This window comes from Drosophila grimshawi, unplaced genomic scaffold, assembly GCF_018153295.1.
Source record: "Drosophila grimshawi isolate 15287-2541.00 unplaced genomic scaffold, ASM1815329v1 contig_1377, whole genome shotgun sequence".
NCBI lineage: Eukaryota > Metazoa > Arthropoda > Insecta > Diptera > Drosophilidae > Drosophila > Drosophila grimshawi.
This window is the reverse complement of record NW_025062900.1, coordinates 16,996,104-17,016,904: the sequence shown is the minus strand read 5'-3', so window position 1 is coordinate 17,016,904 and position 20,801 is coordinate 16,996,104. Positions and strand designations below refer to the sequence as shown.

Sequence of the window (20,801 nt, the reverse complement as noted above, 5' to 3'; positions counted from 1 at the left end):
CACACGTCTTCACAAATGCCAGTTGGCAACCGATACAAAGATGATGCTGCTGATGATGATGATGATGATGATGATGGGGAATGTTGCAGTTGCAGTTGTAATTGGAGTTCGGCGATGGTGAAGGTGAAGTTCCATCTTTGATGTGAGCTTTGTGTTCGCTTAGTATTTCTGCATGTTAATAAAGAGCTTAAGTTAACTAGCTTAATTAACTATTTTAATTATAAACCTTAACTGATACACTTAATTAAAACAACTTATTGCAATACATTATAAATAATAATATTTATAATTTAACTGAAATCTAACCATGTTATTTGGCTTCGTCGGAGCTAGAACTAACCCAAACGTAGACCAAAACGACATGTCGTTTTTATGTTTGAAAATCATTGTAATCAGAATTGAGGAGTGCTGTGTAAATGAACATGCAGCATTATTACACTCAGAAAAAAAGACTTCTTGATTTTTAGAATAGATATTTTTTATAAATAAAAAAAAACACATAAATAACTCCACAGCTTGTTGAACGCACGATGTGAATCTCTTCCTGAAAAAGTATTTAATTGTAAAACGATTATAATTTTAATTATAATAATCAAACAATAAAAACTTGTTAAGAAATTGATTTCTAAAAAAATAAAAATATTAAAATTCTAAGACCGGAACATATTTCTAGTTTTCAGTGCGGTTTTCAAAATTCAGATCGATTTTTTTTCTGAGTGTAGTTACTAAAATCATAAGCATGTTTTTACATGTCGTACCAAACATTAAATTTTGATATACACAAATAACTATTCTGATGTCATTATTATTTTGTATATAACCATTAACGGTTTTATTACTACATTAAATTACTTGTGTCTCATTTAGATTTCAACACTATTTTTTTATTATTTTTTATTATAGGCAGCAACCAGATGGGAACTGCATATACCTATTATGCATTAGAATTATTTATAGATATATATATATATTTCTCAAGCCCAAGGATATAGAACTTGTACTTATTTATTATTTTTATGGAAAATTAAAAATCCACTTTTAATGATAAATGCTTTGAGCGACTTTTTTAGTGATCACTCAAGAGTAAAGCCAAAAAAAGAAAAATGTGTGTGTTTAAAAAACAATCTCCTATAAATTTTACAACAGCTTTGACAATTTGTGTGTGTATTTTGGATTGTGGCTAAGATGATCAAAGATCTATTACAAGTATCGATTGCTTGTCGAGCGCCGGAATGCGATCATCCACAGAAAATGTCAAACCATCGAACCCAGAAGAAGTACAAAAGAACATACACACAATTAGTCAATTGGCAAGACTGCAAAGAGACACCAGACACCTGAACATGTCAAGGTGATTTATTTACATATATGTATGTATGTATGTATGTAAATATTTTCATACCCGGCAGGCCAATGTGTGATGTCAATGGGTTATGTGTAGTACTAGAACTAAGTCACAGCGAACGCTATTTAAGGAGACCGAGTCGAGGTCAACAGCAATATTGGCAAGCATTGTGATTGTGAATCAATTGTGAGTGCAGTGACTACAACTGGCTGGACAATGAGTGCATTCGATGACTAACCGTCGCTGACCATAGGTGAGCTCTAATTGTTGTTTCACTGCACAAAGTGTGTTAACTGGGCTTCCTGCTGCTAACACAGACATCACCGTCATCATCATCATCATCATCATCATTATCATCATCATTAACAACATCGACAACAATATCGGCAAAGTTCAAGCAACAATTGAATGCGAAATTTATTGCAACAAGCAACTGAGACTCGAATCGAATCGAAACGAATTGAATCGAATCCATTTGATTTGTTTTTATTATTATTTTTTTCTTACTTATTAAATCCATAACAACAAAACTTGGCAATTATCGAAACTATTACAGTTCCATAATGGAGCATTGTGTGCGTGTTTTAGATGCGCTGCGATTGTTCAATAAATCCAATATAGTTAGTACTTCCTTGTGGGTGAACCCAATAACTCAGTCCAATCGATTCGTGAAGTTCAACTTGACGTGTTTTTGCGGATAGCACTTTTGATTTAGATAACTGGGATGCTGCGGATGTGCAGGGAAGTTAAGTTCAAAGCAACTAAGGCGGCACTTTTCGACAGTGATCGCTAGTTAACACCCTGTACCCACAACAAATATATGTTTTTCTAACTTCTTAAATATAGGGGAGAGATTATATATTTAGAGAGATTATTTATTTATGGATATGCTGTGCTGTGCTCTTATAATCGGTATTTATTGATTATTTTGATTAGAGACTTATATAACCAAGTCTAAATTCCTAATTCTGCATAGTAATTAAAATTAGCTCTAATAATCGATATTTATCGATTAGTTTGTTTTGAGCATGATATATACTAGACAAGTCTACATTCTAAATACTTTCCAGTCAATCTTTATGCAATTCTTCACAAATCTCTAATTGATATTTCAACTTCCTAATTCTTTCAACATATTTTGTTCTGTTTTGCACATTTTAACTGTTTAAGATTTCTACTTCTGCCATTGCCAAATCTTCCTCAATCCAATAGGTATAGAGTATAAAAAAAAAAAACATTTAATCAAGCACTACGCACCTCGAGCATTGTGTTTGTGATCTTGGTGTGTGCCACATTGAGGATCATTGAGCGACCCGTCCCCTTGCCACAGCAGCTGATGGCATTGAAGACCAAGTTGTTGGTGATTTGATTACAATGATTGATATCCATGCGATTTAGTTGGGGGCAGCGGCAAATCAAATTGGCTAGTCCCGTGTCCGTGACACTGCCACACCAGGACAATCCCAGTAGCTTCAGCTGGGGTAGATCATTGAACAACAGGAAGTGACTATCCTCCAGCACATCATTGTCGCTAAAGTGCAATTGCAATAGAGTGTTCAATTGTCCCAGGCATGTTGCATGCTCATTGCCAATCTCAAACTGTCCCGTTAAATTGAGATATTGGAGCTTGCTGTCCCGCTTCTCGGCCAGCGCCGAAAGGAAGTCCAAGTTGAGCTCATTGCTGGTGGATATATAGGTCTTAAGAGTGCATCGTTTCAGGTTCACCAGTTGGGCGATCACCTCGAAGTGAACATCACAATTTGAGAAGGTTAAATCCTCCAGATCCACACAGCATTTGGCAATCTTCTCATAGAGCGATTGATTCATCACATCAAAACAGCAACCTTCCAAAACGAGAACTCGCAACTTTTTCAGAGTTATCCCCAGCTCACCGGAATTCCACAGCAGACAATCTCGCAGCACAATTGTCTGTAGTTTGGGAAAGTCGCACAGATGTTTGCCTAAAGCAATTTATTTATTAAAATAAAATTTCAAATCAAATTCTTGACTATATTGGTAGATGGCAAGTTATGTTGTTTACCCGTGTAGCAGCCGTTGATCAGTTCAAAGAACTCCAATTCCTGGTTGCTCTCCATGTCTAAATTTAAAACATCCTCGACATCGCTGCAATGGATGCTTACTCGACGCAGATGCGTCAATCGCGACAACAACTGACCAAATCGGAACTCATCGGTCACATTACTAAAATGGATTTCTTCCAAGTTCTTGCAATATTCGGCGATAAACTCGACAATCAGAGATTCCTTATGGTACGAAGCAGTGTTCACCATCAGCACGGTTATAAATGGTCCAGCCACTTCGAAGAAAACAATCAGATCGGGCAGCTGCATCTGCTCCACATCCTGTGCATTCAGTGAGTGGCTTCGTTGTCTGCGCGCCCAGTTATCAAAGGCGTCCCTGAATTTGGGTGCCACACACGCCAAGTGAACCTTGTCGCTCAGTTGTGGTATATAGTTGAATAGTTGACATATGATATCCTCGTGCAGGCACATTATGGGGCAACTAGTGGAGTCCTGGTGTGGATGCTGCGACACCATTCCAGAGTTTCCAGACATGCTTACGGCTTATACATAAAATTTGCAATGCTTCATTGTTGTTGACAAGTTTCAAAAATGATTGTGATTCATATACTCGTACATATTAAAAGTTTAATACTCCGATCCGAGTATACACAATCATAATCTCATATATCTATTATATTTGAATGCTTCCTATCGCTGTCTCTAGAAGATTACGGCTAACAGCTGCAGGTAATTTTCATTCCTCAAATCGAATCAGGTAATAAACAATCGGTGTTAATGTTTGTTTTTGTTTGGCAGCAATTAATTGCATAATTGCTTGCATAAATGCATAAATAAATAAAAACAAACAATGCGGGTCTAATGAGAAATCGCTTGTACAGTTATATGTATATATATATACATATGTATATTATGACAAATGCTATGTTGGTATGGTATAAGTACTGTTAATATCGTATATATGGCGGATGTGCTGAAAGCATTGTATTTTGTAGTGGATGCTCAAAGGGTAAATTAATGTTGTTTAATTGTTTATGTGCTCGTATCCGAAACTCACTTAGTAAGTGAATAATTTTATTACCATAAGTTTGGCTTTAACATTATTGTTGATTAAAAGGATATACTTATTTATTAATTTAAAATCGACACTGAAAAATATTTCAATAAAAAATGAATTAAATGACATATGATCATTCTTTGGCATCTATGTCAATAATGCATTTAAATACAAGAAATTCATGTAAATATGATATCCAGAAAAAAAAAACAGATTTTTATAGATATGTTCCATAACATTTAAATGCTATTATACTTTATTATACTTGTTGTAGGATAAATTGTTATACAGAATATTTCAAAGTGAAATTGCTACTAAAGTTTTGTGAATATTGTATTTGTAGAGATTTTTCGTGCTATGTTTTTTGTTTGGTATTTATATATTGTTTTTATACCCTGAACCAGCGAAAAATAAGAATAAATGTATGATGAAGTTGTGCAAAAATAAGGAAACAATCCCGATTCCATAAAGTTTGTATATATTATTCATAAGTCTATCCATCTATATAAGAGCTGGAGAATTCCAATTCGTCCTCGATTTCCGAACGCAATCAAAGACAAGCAATATCATTCAATTAATATATGATACACCCTAATACAAACTTGATTAAGATCGGATAAGAAAATGTGTTTTCAAACAGAGCAAACTATTATCTCCAAAACGTATTTTCACATTGAACAAACTTCAATCAGCATGACTACTATCTATTGCTGGGTTCAGGGTACTTCCTAGTCGAGCTGTCTCGACTAGAGCATTCAAACATCTTTAAATTATAATACACGCATTTACAGTTCACACACATACACACACACACACTCAAATCCAGTGCGTCAACTGCATGGTGCCATCATGAGTCCTCTGTGTATCCATAACACTCATCTGGCGCACCAAGCGCTTCATCGAACTCCGATGCGGTCGTCCGACACCTCCACTACCACTTGCACCAAGCTCCAGCGGTGTGCTTTCATCAGAATGGGGCTGTTGCCGTTGACGGCGACTATCTCGAAGCTCTAGTTCCACTTCGGAAGCGGTATTGGAGGAGCCACCCAATACATCCAAGTTCTCATAGGAAGATGGCGGAGACAGAGCATCGCTGCAAGAAAGCGGAATATATGAAGATAGCCAACAGATTAGTTGGTAACCCATTTACTTACGGTTGCGGCTTGCAGCGAAAGCAATCTTTAAATTGCCAATTCTTGCCAAACTCTTCGCCCTCCTCGATGGTCTGCGGCAGGCGATGATGCAGAGTCTCTGGCAAACGCAAACCAGTCATGCCACCCAACATCGATACAAATCCCATAATCACCAATGGTAGCTTTAAGTTGTCCTTGCCCAGATAGGTGACAAATGGTATCACTATCAGCCCCAATCCGCCAATGTAGCTAGAGGCACCAATCCCAATGCCTCGAACTTGAGTCGGATATAGCTCGCCGGCAAAGGGATAAATGATTAGGAAAGAAGCCGATAGTAGCGCCTTCGATATGAGATAAAGTATCAATGTCTCATCGATTGCGTCATCGGGCAACATTACGGTTATAATGCACGCAGCTCCGCTAGATAAGATTAGAGCAATTATATAGATTAGACAACAGAAAACAGGTAACAAATTGAAAAAAAAAAACATTGTTAAAAATCTATCTGTAATTACCCCAATATCATTGATAAGCTGAGAGGCCAACGACGACCCCAAGTGTCCATAAAATACCAGCAGCACAGATAACTCGGCAGCTCCACTACGGCGGACAGAAAGAAGCTAACGTATTGATTGGTGCCCAGCGAGGGACCATAATAACTAAGTCCCAGATAGACGGTCTCATTGGCAAACCAGCTGAGCGTAATCAATATCGTCTTTAGCCGCATGTTGGGCGTGCGACACAGATCCATGAGGCCCACATTGGCCACTTTTTTCTTCTGCTTTTTCAGTTTGTCTCTTTTGATTTGCGCCTCCAACTTACTGTGCACTGCCTCCGGAAATTGTCGTCCATTCACGCGCGCCATGCGCTCCAGTATTTTCAGCGCCTCCTCCAGACGACCGCGCATCAGTAGCCAACGTGGCGACTCTGGCATTATGAATATGTACAGGAAGTAGAAATAGAATGGAATTGATGTGTAGTAGGAAAGGCGCACCCAATCCCGCTCCAGATAGGTCACCAGCGACAGCAGCATTATGCTCGACGTGTAAAAGGTGCACGTCATCACGGTCACAAAGGAACGATACTTCTCTCCAACGAGTTCCAAAGCTGAAACGAGTAAGAGCCAACAGATTATTAATCGTATATCAGTTTAGTAACATTTTCCTGACTAATAATTAAGGAAATTTAACATTAATCTACTTCTCAAATTTAATAATTCTCATTCTAAAATTGTGGGACTTTGCGCTTATAGCTCTACAATTTTGGAAGTTTGTCAGTTTTCATAGTCTACATAAAAAGGTTAAAAGCTTAATACCCACATATGATAAAGGGTATTTGATATACAGCTGGAATAGTCAGTCCGACGACCACACGACTGCCCGCCCATGTCCAGAAGTCGGTGCTCAGCGAGGTAATCAAACTGCCCGCCAGCAATGTGGCCAGACACGTGAAATAGGAGAGTCTACGCCCGGCTCTATCATTGAGCAGTCCAAATAGATAAACACCCACAGGTCCACCAGTGTTGAGGGCAGCGAGTCCAATGGTCGGATATATGTCCTGATCGCATACCAGATCGAACTGTTAACGGATGCAACAGTTGAGTGATGAATTGATTATCAAAGTGCTGGAGCAGAGTATGACATGAAAGGGTACAAATGATGATTGTTCAAAGAGCTGCTCTAAATGAGGCTTAATGTGGATCAGTTGTGGATCGCTTTGGCTATGGACTTAATCACATCGATCACAATAGAGGACCAGACACTGGTCGTGTTGTACTCCCAGCCTTGGCTGCACTTGATCAGCGGCCAGCTGCTATTGGGCTCCAGTGTTGTCACATCATTCCCAGCACTGTCAACAATATTATCAACAGATTCGAGCAACTGCGTCCAATTGACACCGTAAGTGTAACATTTACTGTAGACCAACTCATCATTTTCCTTAAAAAAAATAATAATAAATAAAATTATCTTATATATTAGGGTGCCGAAGAAATCCGAGTTAGATCCCACAAGGTACCACAACGGTTCAAGTTGACCACCGTCTAACCTGGCATAGAAATATAAGATTTCTATACATATATAAATCGTCGAATTTTTTGTTGTTTGCGGTTTTTATATAATTGTATCTAACTCCAAATTCTCAGCAACTCTAATAAAACTTGAGTTCCTTTATTTCGTATGTTGATTTTTAAACTGAAAACTTTAAGAGTTGGCTTACCAGTTCCTTGGGTATGGACAAATATTTACGCTGTTCGAGATCCATGTGGAAGAGGTCAGGAACTCGGCACCAATAGTCATCGGGAGTGTCGGCCATGAAGAGCTGGTTGAAGGCACAAAATCCGCATGGTATGCAAGCAGGCAGACAAATGCCAAAGACGAGCAGCTTCTGATATTTGCCAAACTCACCAATGACTGGCAGCAGATCGTCCAAATCGAAGGCCTCCTAAAATGCATATCAACTATAACTATAAATTTTTGTTGGAATCATATGAGGGTCCATCGGATTACTAACATCGACTGATTGCTGAGCCTCGGGCTGGCTTCGTTGTCGCAACTCCGATAGCTCATCGTATTCATCTTCACTGTCCACAATTTGGTGTGTCATTTAGTCTGGGATTGATTGTTGCTGCAATTTAGTTGGCAATTTATTTTTGAAATCAATTTTGCAAACTTTCAGCGGAAGCCTCAAAACTGTTTTTGCCATCGGATGCAGTTTGGAGGGTTGCAACCCTTGATCAAAATTTTTAAACTATAGAGGGCGCTCTCTTTTTTTTTCATTTTTGGTTGGATTTTTCATTTATTTTTTAGTTCCAAGTTAGTTTTAATTCGTTTAAACTAAAGTACATATTTTAAAATATTACACGTATGAATTATATGTTGAGAATCCAAGCCTCAATTACAATCGTTTGGATGGCTCTGATTTAACGAATACACAAAAGGTAAAGTACTTCAAATTACAAATCAGTACATTTTAATTTGCAGGAAGTGGATTTCATGTTTAAACAAAATAATTATTGTTGGGAACAGTAATTTATTTATGATTATTTCTTTTGGTTTTTTTTTATTTTTATTTTTTGGAAATGTATTTGTATGTATATATCTCCAGAAGTGGACGTTAAATTTGAAAAGATGAAATTTCTTGCCAAAGATTTGATAGTTTGTTTTTAAAACATGTAAACTACACACAATTGATTTTCACCCTTTCTCGTACTTTCTGATTTTTCCTTAACATTATTGCGCGCATCGGTACTACCACATAGTCACATATGTATATATAACTATATACATATTTTTATGTAGTATATGCATATTAATAAGTTCATTATAATAAACAGAAAACCGGCTGTTCACGCACAGCGCAGAAATCACACACATTAGGCTTAAGTGTAAATTGTGGCTACACATACAAAAACACACGGGCATACACACGGACAGACTCCCACAAGCACACACACACGCACACACACACACATTGTATAAATACGTGATGTATGCTGAGCCTAATCCACCTTGACAACGCTATAGATTTTCCGTATGAACCAGAAGCAAGCAAAGAATCCAATTGTGCCGGTTAGCAAAAAGAACAAGAATACCATAATGGCGGTATATCCAAAGTAGAGGAACGTCGATGCGCTGTCCTTAATGGATAGTTTTGTGACAAAGTAGTGGCAACAATAGATGAATAGATAAACGGCTGTGAAGCCCGATGTAAGAAATGATCGCCACCACCAATGATAGTCTTCCGCGCATAGATGGAAATAACAAAGCAAGATCGTTGTCTCTGAGCATGTGATGATAAGTATAAGGAACACGAGAAAGAGAAATCCGAACATGTAGTACATCTGATTTGACCACAGCGAACTGAGAATGAAGAACAGCTGTATGAAGATGCAGCCAAACGGCAGAACACCGCCCATAACAATTCCGGGAATCGGCTGCGTATAGACTGACTGATCGGGTATCTGTCGCGGTATTTGATTGGTACGCACCGGATGCTCCAAAGCCTAAAAGTCAAAGAGTGTGAATTTGAGCAAAATTAAAGATGAAAATGAATATAATAGATTACGTACGCGTTTGCGAAAACCAAAGTAGGCGCCAACAAAGGTTAAGGGCACGGAAACTCCAAACCACAGAGCCAGCAAGGCAATCAGTGTGCTGAATGGCACAGCGCCAGAGCTACTCTCACCCCATAGCACCAAATTCATCACAAAGAACAGCGAAAATACGATTCTAGACAAAAGAAATTATATAAAATTAGTAAGCATTCGTAGTTATTTTATTTGGCATCAACTCACCCGGGGCATACTATTGAGGTAAGGATGACGTTGCTCTTCCATTTTACACCGCCAAAGCTCTTGTAGATTCTTGCCGAAACATAACCAGCGGGCGTTCCCAGTGATACGAACAACACCATGGAGCAGGTCATCAAGGCGCCACGATTTGCAGGCGACAAGAATCCAAGACAGGCAAATGCCAAGGTGACCATTGACATGACCAAGACCTGAACACCAGAGCCAAGAAAGACGGACAAAAGCATTCCTTTGCGTGGCGGCCGAAAAACATCACCATGTACCAGTTTCCAACCGAATTCCTCTTGTGCATCCTCCCCACTGTCCATCTGATTATATCTGGCGATATCCTTGTGCAGTGTGCGCAGCATAATCATCGCCACCATGCCACTCAAGAAAAGTACGATGACCAGCGAATTGAGAATTGAGAACCATTGAATATTAGTATGCGGCATTGATTCCAGTATATAATCCCAACGCGACGACCATTTTACATTATTATTCTGTACGAATTTCACACCGTACGTGTAAACTATATTCTGAACTTCGCCTGCCTTGAGGGAACTCTCGCGTATGGCCAGCGGCTCAGGGCCCAAACAATTGGGCTTTTCGGGATCGGCGTGAAGCAAGGATTTTGGCGTTACTTTAACAGAAATTATACGACCACTGCTACCTCCAAAGCCCATGCCCCAATCCTCTTGAGCGCCACTGTGATAAGTGATCTCCAGATCCACATGATTGAATGGATAATAGTGCAGTGGACGACTGTAAATTGTATTGATGGGGCAACCTTCGCCGTCGGCGCGTACCAGGCAGCCCATTGGGAAGCCAGTGCTGCAATACGGCTTACCCGTCTCCAGCTGATAACACCAAGTTACGGGCATATTGTCCACAATCCAATGATGCTGGTAGTTAAGACTGATACCCTTCTTAAGCACCATCATTCGTCGGTCACTATCCCCGACACCGCCGGTATAATTTTTGCGACAAGCCTTTCGAATAATAAATACTAAATCAATCGACTGCCAACTGTGAGATTTGCATACTGAATGCACTTACCACGGCGCATTCCACATCCTCCATAAACTGTATTTTGTAAGGGCCCGGTCGTATACGCTCACCAAATACAACTTGGCCAAGATTCTCAACTGGCGAGTTCTCCTCTTTTCCCAGACAGAAATCAAAGTGATGATACTCATAGGGTATGACAGATTCCTCAGTATTTAAGCGGTTAACGTATAAAACAACATCAGACTGCAGCATTAATATAAAATATAATATATTTTGTTATAATTTTTACGTTTTGTGGATATGCAGATTAAAAATATCATAAAATGAACAACCTAATAATACTGATAACAAAAAAACATTAAAAACTCCTGCTTAACACGAGACAAATATCAGAATTGCTGTTTCCGACTAACTGATAAAAAGTAGGCGAAATAATTTGATATGTTCTCTAATTAATGAAGAGCGTACCTCGATCGCCGACCTCCCGCTTAATCAACAAACAAGCACATACATACACACACGTATTAAGTATATATGTTTATGTTCTATCTTTGCGCTTAGGCACATGTACTTTTGGATACGCAAGCATGTTTAAAACAAAAGTATCTACGTCAGCACACAGCCACCCACACGACAGCATTCCACGAAGCAATATCACTCTCAGTAGGCAAGCAGGGTGCTTATCATTACTTCCGTTGGGGAACAAGAGTTGGAATAGCCATTAACTATTAACTATAAATAATAAACACACTCATATGTGTGTGGGTGTGTGTGTACATGTGACCAACACACTCACTTACCTTGCACGTAGTTGTCCCATCGGACTTCTTGCAAAAGTTGACCGGTGCAAGACCAGGTAGATAGAAGGCTTCACAGGCGATCAAGACGAGCAGAAGCAGCCCCAAAACGGTGCATTGGCACCGTGATGGTATCATTATTCTTAGTATTTTGACAACAAAAGCAGCAGACACAAGTGCAATCACAATCGAGCAGCAGTGAGTTATCTACCACGTCGATCTAACACTCGTTCTAGACTGGTTAGCCAGATGTGACCCTGAATCCTCGAAGTTGTCTGTTTAAACAGCAGTCGCAGTTCAATTGTCAAGCTTTTGTTTCCTATTTTTTCGGCTTATTTCTGACTGACAAACGTCAGCACTGTGCAATTGCAAAAACGGCGTTGCCACTTCACAGGACTGCCAACTTGGCCAAGTGGCCATAGGGTTACTGTTATAGTCATTTATGTCTTTGTCAGAAAATTTGAATTATTAAATGTTAAATGTGTAGAAATAAATATAGTAAATTAAATGCAATTTATTAATATTAATATCGGATACTTTGATTTCAATATTTATAGGTGACGCCCATCAACTTCAAACGCAACTGGCAGCTACGACTAAACAGTGTTGCCATCGTGCACAAAGATCGACGCGCAGTAATTTTCCATGTGGGGTCGAGTATTATTCAGAACCGGCCTGCTTCTCATTCTTTCTCAATTCACGTTTTATTGGACACAAAAAATTCCTGTTCAAAGTTAATTACGACTAGATAACATTACATTGACATTAACATTAACAATTTCAACGACAGTTTGTCCCTTGTCCCGAGTTTTCTGACAGTTCGCGTAGCCAATATCGAAATAGCAACACAGCATCAGCAGACGCGCAGACAAAGGGGAAACAGAGACACGCACAGTGAGTAAGTTAAAAAGCGAAAAAAATCAATTTTAGGACGACGCAAATATTCGGATATTGTACGTCGCGTTCTCAATCTAAAAAGCAAATTCATTTCATTTTTCTTGAAGTTGTAGGCCTCATTTGCCTTTGTTCCATAAGCTAGCTTGTGTTTTTTCTATTCTATTATCGTGTTAGCTGTACAAAAATATAAAAAAAAATAATTTTTTGGTTTAATCATTTGGCAGCTGCTGCTCGCTCGGTATTGTCTATATATTCACGCATACATACAAACACACCATAGAAAGCTGAGTGATTACGAAAAAATATCCACACATTCGCGCCTTTAACAGCAGCTACGACATTTTTACACGAAATTGAAAGTAAGAAGAGCGCAAAAATGACTTCGGACATAACAAGGCAATTAATTGCTATATTGGAAAAGACCGTCTCACCAGGTAAGTGATGAAAACCATTCTCTAAATGTGCATCTCGATGACGAGGAGGCACCTATAAAAAGCATTTAAAGTTCAATTGCTCAGGGCCAGCTAAAAGCCATTTTGTTATAGGTGATGCGTCGCAACGTCGGCGGCGACTGTGACGCATGAATATGTGTGTGTTGCGCAGGGTTGCAATCGAGCATAAGCGTATGTTTAGTTGCTACACACACAACAATCGCCTATATACATACATATATATGTAGATATACATATATATTTATATGAACAAATGAGCAAAAGCGTATATACGCACACACATAAGTACATACATACATAAAATAGCCTCAACAACTTAGATTTAGGACTTTGTGAACATAACCTCAATTTGTATTTGATATATTTTCTTACTTGCCGCAGACAAAAATGAGCTGCTCTCGGCGAAAAACTATCTGGAGCAGGCAGCCGCCAGCAATCTGCCAGAATTCCTCAAGGCTCTCTCAAAAATCCTCGTGGAAACAACAAACAGTGCCGTGGCGCGCATGGCAGCTGGTCTTCAATTGAAAAATCACCTAACGAGTAAGGATGAAAATATCAGTCAACAGTATCAGGAGAGATGGCACCAGTTTCCCGAGGAGACCAGAGAGTTGATCAAAAATAATGTATGTTAAATGCGCTACCCATAATATAGCCGTATATTTTACGTTTCGCCTGAAATATGGGTAACAATTGATATATTTATTTTGAATTGCCTTTTCCACCTTCCATCAGATACTTTCTGCCTTGGGCACAGAGAACACGCGACCCTCTTGTGCCGCCCAGTGTGTTGCTTATGTGGCGGTAATTGAGCTGCCCATCAATCGTTGGGGCATTCTCATCCAGACGCTGGTAAACAAAGTCGTCAGCGAAGGCTCCAGCGAAATGCACCGAGAGGCGGCGCTTGAGGCTATTGGTTACATTTGTCAGGATATCCGTTATGGTGTCCTCGAGAATCAGTCCAATCAGGTGCTAACGGCTATCATACACGGAATGCGCAAGCAGGAGCCCAGCAACCATGTGAGATTGGCTGCTACAACATCGCTGCACAACTCACTGGAGTTCACCAAGGCCAATTTTGAGAAGGAAATGGAGCGAAACTTCATCATGGAGGTGGTGTGCGAGGCGACGCAGTGCACCGACACACAGATTTGTGTTGCTGCCTTGCAGTGTTTGGTGAAGATCATGTCGCTCTACTATCAATTCATGGAGCCATACATGGCACAGGCACTCTTCCCCATTACACTGGAGGCCATGAAGTCGGACAATGACGCCATTGCCCTGCAGGGCATTGAGTTCTGGTCGAACGTGAGCGATGAGGAAATCGATCTGTCCATCGAGAGTCAGGAGGCAACCGATCTAGGCAGGCCGCCGCCACGTGCCTCCAAGCATTATGCACGTGGTGCTCTCCAGTTCTTGACGCCGGTGCTAGTTGAGAAGTTAACCAAACAGGACGAGTGCGACGACGAAGACAGCTGGAGTCCGTCGAAAGCGTCCTCCGTGTGCCTAATGTTGTTGGCCACCTGCTGCGAGGACGAAATCGTGCCGCATGTCTTGCCATTCATCAAGGATAACATTGAGTCACCCAATTGGCGCTATCGCGATGCTGCCGTCATGACATTCGGTTCTGTGCTCAATGGCCTGGAAGCCAACACGCTCAAGCCTCTTGTTGAGCAGGCAATGCCAACCCTAATTCGACTCATGTACGATTCTAGCGTCATCGTGCGCGACACCACGGCTTGGACCTTTGGACGTATATGCGATGTAAGTACAGATTAAAGTTAAATTAAAAACAAATATTCAAACTCAATAATAAACTATAGATCATCCCGGAAGCCGCAATCAACAAGACATATTTGCAAACATTGCTCGAGTGCTTCGTGAAAAGTCTAAAGTCGGAACCGCGTGTGGCGGCAAACGTATGCTGGGCCTTCATCGGCTTGTCGGACGCCGCCTATGAGGCTGCCATTGTCAGCGAGGGAGAAACACCGGTGACCTATGCCCTGTCGCCCTACTTTGAATTCATTATCACACAACTGTTGGAGACCACCGATCGGTCGGACGGTGCTCAGGCCAATTTGCGTAGCGCTGCCTATGAGGCGTTGATGGACATGATCAAGAATTCACCGCTGGATTGCTATCTGGTTGTGCAGCGCACAACAATTGTCATCTTGGAGCGTCTGAATCAGGTCATGCAGATGGAGTCGCATATTAGCAACCACAGCGATCGCCATCAGTTCAATGACTTGCAGTCGCTGCTCTGCGCCACACTCCAAAGTGTGCTGCGTAAGGTGCGCGAGGAGGATGCTCCGCAGATTTCGGACGCCATCATGACCGCTCTTCTGACCATGTTTAGCTCCAGTGCCGGAAAGTCGGGCGGCGTTCAAGAGGACGCGTTCTTGGCCGTCTCTACGCTGGTCGAGCTACTTGGCTTTCAATTTGTCAAATACATGCCGGCCTTTAAAGATTTTCTAATAATGGGTCTCAAGAATCATCAGGAGTACCAGGTTTGCTGTGCCTCCGTTGGACTCACTGGCGACATTTGCCGCGCCCTCAAACATTTGATGGTGCCCTACTGCGATGAGATTATGTCCGTACTAATGAACGATCTTGCTGAACCGAATCTTCATCGCAGTGTTAAGCCGCAAATACTGTCCGCCTTTGGCGATATGGCGCTAAGCATTGGCAGCGAGTTTCTGAAATATTTAAATGTCGTTCTGGACATGTTGCGTGCTGCCTCCAATTTGCAGGTATGCAAAATCACAACTGCTATTTCCCAATTGAACATCAATAATTAACTTTAATTTTTATTATAGGTGGATAACTCTAGTTTCGACATGAGCGAATACATCAATGAGCTGCGCGAGAGTGTTTTGGAGGCCTACACCGGGATCATTCAGGGTCTCAAGGGAGTCGATCAGACTGCCAATCAGGATGTATTCCACATGGAGCCCCATCTGTTGCACATTATTAACTTCATAAAGCGCATTGCGCAAGAGGGTGAGGTCTCCGACTCGATGATGGCCAGTGCAGCGGGCTTCATCGGTGATTTGTGCACCTCGTTCGGACCACGTCTCTATCCATTGCTGGATGATGTGATCATTACACAATTCCTCGCCGAGGGTAAGCGCTCCAAAGGTCAGCGCACCAAAATGCTATGCACATGGGCAGCCAAGGAGATCAAGAAGATGAACAGCCAGGTCATTGCCCAGTAAATTGGGATCCCATTTTAGTTATGTATGTTCGCAGCCAAACTGGTGAGTAGAGTGTTCTGATTTAACAAAAATCACAACATTTGACTTTAATTAAGCCATTTACACATCTTCTTACAGTTCAGTCCGAATTCGAAAATTCTATCTGCTGTTTGTTTGTCCGATTTATTGTTGCTGTGCGACGCCTAAAATTTAAGACAATTTTGTTTATACATTTCATTGTAAGCCAAATCCTGCTACGATTATGATATTTATATTGTTATTTTTGTGTGAGCTTATTAGTAAATTTGATAATTCCTAAGAAGCGTAATCAAAGTCCCCATTACCAACTACAAAACATTTTCTCTATAAGCACTATGACAACTTTATCGCTTAAGCAGCCTGCTATCACAACAATTCCTGTTATGACTAATTAGAAACCGATTTTAATCATTATTTCACAAACAAAAGCAACAAAAAAAAACATAAAAAAAACCTTTAAAAAAAAAAAAGCGCAGTTATGTCTGTCTCTATTGAGTTGTTAATATAAGTAAAAAGTCGGTAACAATTTATAAAAATTACATAAATCCAACAATACACATAAAACTACTACATTAAATACACAGCAATATTGGATAAAATCGTCTTATGGCTGCAACATACTTCTTAAGGTTTACCCAATGTAACATCTTCCATAACAAACAAAAACAAAGATGAAAAATAAGAACCGAAGCAGGTTCTGCTGTGTAAGTGAAATCTTTAGTTATATTAAATGTGTGCTTGCATGTGTGCTTGTGTGTGTTTGCGTGAAGTATGAGTATTATGTATGTGTGTGTGTGTGTGTGTGCGAATATATGTGTATGTAATTTAGTGATTATGTGAATGCATCGAATGCCTGAGAGAAATAGTGCGAAGTCTGAAATGCCGATTGCTTGATGAGAGTGTGTGTTGAGTGTGACTGCCATCAGCCCAAACAACTTTCCAATGAATCCTTTGAAATTGATTACCAAATCTCCACGTCTATCTATAGTGTGAATCTGAAGAATGTGGATGTCAGAACTGAAACTAAATGGTTTGTGATTGAAGTTTTATGAGAGAGACAACAGTCTCTGCCCCATATCAAACTTCAAATGCGCGCGTGTGTGGCGTGTGTTGTGTGATATTACTAAATGTAAGTTTTTTCTAGTGATCAGTAAACGTAACTGAAATATGTATGATATGAATGACTTAATTGTAAGCAAATTTAAAAACAAAAGCACCGAGATACCAAACTTAAATTCATAAACACCAAAAACGAAACGAAAAAAAAAAATATGAAAAAAGATTTTAAACGGATGCCAATTAAAATTGGGGAAAATACAGATGAGAAACTGAAACACTCATTACAAATATAATAAGGAAACAACAAACGACAAAAACAGCAAACACAAACAAAAACAACAAAAAATATATATTAAGTAAACATATAAATTGGAAAAAACGTTTTGTAAAGCAAATATTGATTTATTTATATATTAATTAGCTCACATTGATTCCAAATCCAGATAATGACGCTAAATTTGCAAATTATTTTAAATGACAAGAAACAATATGCAAAAACAAACAAACGAATACAGTAACAACCAAACAACTACCTGCAGCGTCTTATCGAATTGTACTCGTATATATACATAGTTAAACAAACAAACAAACAAATACTACACTACAACAACAACAACTACTACTACTACTAAACTAACAAAAACGGACCAGGGTAACACTACAGTACTTCATTTTACATACTATTATAGTAGACTACATAAACAACTTTTAGGACAGTTTAGGACATAAACACACGTCGTTGATTTCTTAACAAATACAATAATTGTTTCCTTCTATTTGTTTTTGTCACATATTAGTGTTGCCAGCGCTCGGGAAAAATCACTAAAGGCCTTCGGGAAAAACCACTAAATAAGAGTATCTTAGAAAATTAACAAAAAATTGAATAGAAAATCGGGTTTCAAAACATTTGGTTTTTTGGCTACAATAATTAATAAGCAACAAAAATTATTGAATTTGTCAGTATAAAAAAAACATTGGCGATTCGAAAAATCTAAAAAAAAAAACCGACTAATATTGTTTTAAAAAAATTTCGTTAGCAAGTTAATAAAACCACTGAAACTGGTGGTAATCCCACCAAAATGGCAACACTTATACACACATATATATATACATACACATTCAAGGTGCCCAAAAGCCAAAAGAAATGTATTTCAAGCATAATCAAATTCGAACAAAATAATCCCGTTTAAAATCTTTTGACAATTATTTGCAAAACTCAATGCAAAGGATGTCTTAAAAAAAAAAATCTCGGATATGACCGGGACTTTAGATTAAGTGGCAAATGTGTCTAATAGAACAAAAAGCAACTTGTAATTTGATATACCGTTTGTTAAACTACTTTAATTATGTAACAATTTGTACGATTCATTCGGTTAAATGCAAAAGAAATTCAGTTACCATTTTGTCAAAACAAATGCCATTTCAAAGTTGATAACTAAATCTAAATATATGTATTCCGATTGGTATTGATATTAGACTCAATCTAAATATCGCACAGCCGTCCAAGTTCAGTTTCGGTTTCGGTTTGGCTCATTTTATTTTTTAAAATTTTGCATATAAAAATAAATTTGGTTATTTTTAGTAACTTCTTTGAACTGGCAACTGTTTATTTTTGCTCTTTACAATTGCTGCATTACAATATGGTTATAAACAGAATTTGAATTGCCAAAATAAATTAGAATGATGTTGATATTGATGTATGTCTGTCGCTGCATCAGTGCCGGATAGCGTCGTGTGTGAAAGAGAGAGAGAGCTAGACGCCAATTGGAACATGGACTCTTATGGCTGTGCTATGCGAACGTAAGTTGCATAAAAGTTACATTCAAATATTTTATACTTATTATGTGTAGTAGGTAGTTAAGAAACATTTTTCACATAATCTATACTGATCGTATATCATATTTATACTGATAATTAATTCGTTTTTATAAATCTTTTTTTATTTTGCACAATCTTATAGGTGTATTTTGGTGAATGATACGTGATGAGAGATGAAACATGTGCTTGTGTGATGATGATGATGATGATAATGATGAATATCTGATGACAATGGATGTATTTAAAATAATAGCGTGACTGCGTGTCTGAAAGTGACGAACAGAAATTTTCCGAAAGAAACCTGTTTAAAGGCTCATCCTGCACAAATTTACAAATATGTAGAAGAATATTATTAACGAAGTCTGCTGCATATGTGTAGTATTTGTATGTATGTTGTTTGAGTGTGCAAGACTATGACTGATATATTGTGTGTGAGTGTTACTATCATTCCAGACTCTCAAATTAATTTAGAAACTAATACAAAATAAAAAAAGAATAAAACAAATGTAAATTGAAATGGTCGATCTGGCTCAGTTATAATAATAATTATAACTTGGCCATTGCAAGTCCAATTAGTCTATAAGTATATACGTAATCGGTTTAGGCCGATACCAAGGTGTGAGTGTCGTATATTATGTATTATGAGTGTGTGTGTGTGTGTGTGCGTGTGTGTATGATTACATATATATGCGTGTGTGTGTGTGTTTGTGTGTATGAAGAGTTGTTTAAAGCACCACGCGCAGCAGAGCAAAATGTAAAGAAACGAAACATATTTTTTGTAAGAATGTAAACAAAACAAAAGGAAAACAAAAACAAAAAAAAAAAACAATTGTTAGTGTAAACATTAACAAGAATACAAAAACCCAAAAAACGACATGGAAAGTGAACGAAAACAAATTGAAAACGTAACAAATGGTACTGATTTTATACTGAGAACTGAGACTTATACAATACATAAATACTTACAACTACATAAGGACTATCATTAATTACTTTACGCTGGACGTACGAAAACTAACTAACTAACTTACGGAAAAATAGTAAAATTTACACAACACGTAACTTATAAATAAATAAAAAAAGAAAGAAAAAAAAACGAAAACAAAAACAAAAACGAAACACATGCATGATGCAATAATATATCGATGTATGCAGGCACATTGTGTGTAGACACATTTACACAGACATACATGAACATATATTATACATACATGGATGAATGCATATTTACAAATAAATATATATATAAATATTTAAAAATAATAAATTGGTAACGCTGACGCGCGGTGCTTTAGCCCAAAAACAAATGAGTCTAAACTAATAATGTGTGTATTGTGGTATTATGGTATCTCTGCAAGGCGTGTAATTACTGTATGCGTGTGTGTTAAGAGGTGTGTGGTGTGTCTGATGAATGCAAAATCCGAAATCAAATTATACTTGTTTCTTAAGTTTGTCCTTTAACGAAATTGTATGTCTAACCCAAAATCTGATTGAATTCCTTTAAAAACAATGATGAGAATTATTTAGTTTATGTTGCACTTACTTTAAGCTAAGAACAAGTATGTATAAAGTGTGGCCTAAATGTTTATAAAATGTATGACTGATAGTTTGTACGTGATGAATATAAAAATTGTAATTGTATTTGTGTGCAAGAGATAGAATAAAAGTATTT

At 38.5% G+C, this 20,801-nt stretch overlaps 4 protein-coding genes and 1 long non-coding RNA gene across 8 annotated transcripts; 2 read left to right on the top strand and 3 right to left on the bottom strand.

The window, feature by feature from the left end:
• Positions 1 to 1,810: 1,810 nt before the first annotated feature.
• LOC6562680 (F-box/LRR-repeat protein 2) lies at positions 1,811 to 3,990 on the bottom strand. 2 transcript variants are annotated; one of them, XM_032736253.2, is made up of 3 exons: positions 3,387 to 3,990; positions 2,603 to 3,306; positions 1,811 to 2,072 (listed from the first exon to the last, which is right to left on the bottom strand). In XM_032736253.2, the coding sequence occupies exons 1-3, from the start codon at positions 3,919 to 3,921 to the stop codon at positions 1,998 to 2,000; spliced, it is 1,314 nt and encodes a 437-aa protein (XP_032592144.2). In that variant the 5' UTR covers positions 3,922 to 3,990; the 3' UTR covers positions 1,811 to 1,997. The 2 variants fall into 2 exon arrangements, with proteins under 2 accessions (XP_032592144.2, XP_001987913.3); XM_001987877.3 differs by having other exon boundaries at positions 1,811 to 2,064; positions 3,387 to 3,963.
• A 1,224-nt stretch (positions 3,991 to 5,214) lies between these two features.
• On the bottom strand, positions 5,215 to 8,254 carry LOC6562681 (carcinine transporter). 2 transcript variants are annotated; one of them, XM_032736595.2, is made up of 8 exons: positions 8,089 to 8,237; positions 7,983 to 8,019; positions 7,795 to 7,896; positions 7,314 to 7,514; positions 6,897 to 7,155; positions 6,093 to 6,684; positions 5,599 to 5,997; positions 5,215 to 5,537 (listed from the first exon to the last, which is right to left on the bottom strand). In XM_032736595.2, exons 1-8 carry the CDS (start codon positions 8,151 to 8,153, stop codon positions 5,261 to 5,263), a joined length of 1,932 nt encoding a protein of 643 aa, XP_032592486.1. In that variant the 5' UTR covers positions 8,154 to 8,237; the 3' UTR covers positions 5,215 to 5,260. The 2 variants fall into 2 exon arrangements, with proteins under 2 accessions (XP_032592486.1, XP_001987914.1); XM_001987878.3 differs by having other exon boundaries at positions 7,795 to 8,019; positions 8,089 to 8,254.
• An 88-nt stretch (positions 8,255 to 8,342) lies between these two features.
• Positions 8,343 to 12,083, bottom strand: LOC6562784 (transmembrane 9 superfamily member 2). Its single transcript, XM_001987879.3, has 5 exons — positions 11,677 to 12,083; positions 10,925 to 11,119; positions 9,872 to 10,857; positions 9,647 to 9,806; positions 8,343 to 9,580 (listed from the first exon to the last, which is right to left on the bottom strand). Exons 1-5 carry the CDS (start codon positions 11,809 to 11,811, stop codon positions 9,077 to 9,079), a joined length of 1,980 nt encoding a protein of 659 aa, XP_001987915.1. The 5' UTR covers positions 11,812 to 12,083; the 3' UTR covers positions 8,343 to 9,076.
• A 228-nt stretch (positions 12,084 to 12,311) lies between these two features.
• On the top strand, positions 12,312 to 16,956 carry LOC6562215 (importin subunit beta). Of its 2 annotated transcripts, none has more exons than XM_001987880.3 (7): positions 12,312 to 12,571; positions 12,795 to 13,004; positions 13,404 to 13,645; positions 13,755 to 14,783; positions 14,843 to 15,769; positions 15,836 to 16,276; positions 16,352 to 16,956. In XM_001987880.3, the coding sequence occupies exons 2-6, from the start codon at positions 12,947 to 12,949 to the stop codon at positions 16,232 to 16,234; spliced, it is 2,655 nt and encodes an 884-aa protein (XP_001987916.1). In that variant the 5' UTR covers positions 12,312 to 12,571; positions 12,795 to 12,946; the 3' UTR covers positions 16,235 to 16,276; positions 16,352 to 16,956. The 2 variants fall into 2 exon arrangements, with proteins under 2 accessions (XP_001987916.1, XP_032592562.1); XM_032736671.2 differs by having other exon boundaries at positions 12,366 to 12,567.
• Positions 16,957 to 17,028: 72 nt separating this feature from the next.
• LOC116805343 lies at positions 17,029 to 20,800 on the top strand. The gene is made up of 3 exons (XR_004365138.2): positions 17,029 to 17,381; positions 18,966 to 19,111; positions 19,272 to 20,800. It is a non-coding gene; the product is annotated as an uncharacterized LOC116805343 (long non-coding RNA).
• Position 20,801: the final 1 nt, after the last annotated feature.

Coding starts and splice junctions, on each gene's coding strand:
- LOC6562680 (XM_001987877.3), bottom strand. CDS start 3,921: ATGTCTGGAAACTCTGGAATGGTGTCGCAGCATCCACACCAGGACTCC. Junction 3,307..3,386: donor GATCAACGGCTGCTACACGG/GTAAACAACATA, acceptor AAATTGCTTTAG/GCAAACATCTGTGCGACTTT. Junction 2,065..2,602: donor TCACAAACACAATGCTCGAG/GTGCGTAGTGCT, acceptor GCAGCATCCCAG/TTATCTAAATCAAAAGTGCT.
- LOC6562681 (XM_001987878.3), bottom strand. CDS start 8,181: ATGACACACCAAATTGTGGACAGTGAAGATGAATACGATGAGCTATCG. Junction 6,685..6,896: donor TCAAATACCCTTTATCATAT/GTGGGTATTAAG, acceptor TACTCGTTTCAG/CTTTGGAACTCGTTGGAGAG. Junction 5,538..5,598: donor TTTCGCTGCAAGCCGCAACC/GTAAGTAAATGG, acceptor GCTTTCTTGCAG/CGATGCTCTGTCTCCGCCAT.
- LOC6562784 (XM_001987879.3), bottom strand. CDS start 11,811: ATGATACCATCACGGTGCCAATGCACCGTTTTGGGGCTGCTTCTGCTC. Junction 11,120..11,676: donor ATGGGACAACTACGTGCAAG/GTAAGTGAGTGT, acceptor TTAATGCTGCAG/TCTGATGTTGTTTTATACGT. Junction 10,858..10,924: donor AGGATGTGGAATGCGCCGTG/GTAAGTGCATTC, acceptor ATTATTCGAAAG/GCTTGTCGCAAAAATTATAC.
- LOC6562215 (XM_001987880.3), top strand. CDS start 12,947: ATGACTTCGGACATAACAAGGCAATTAATTGCTATATTGGAAAAGACC. Junction 13,646..13,754: donor GAGAGTTGATCAAAAATAAT/GTATGTTAAATG, acceptor ACCTTCCATCAG/ATACTTTCTGCCTTGGGCAC. Junction 14,784..14,842: donor CCTTTGGACGTATATGCGAT/GTAAGTACAGAT, acceptor AATAAACTATAG/ATCATCCCGGAAGCCGCAAT.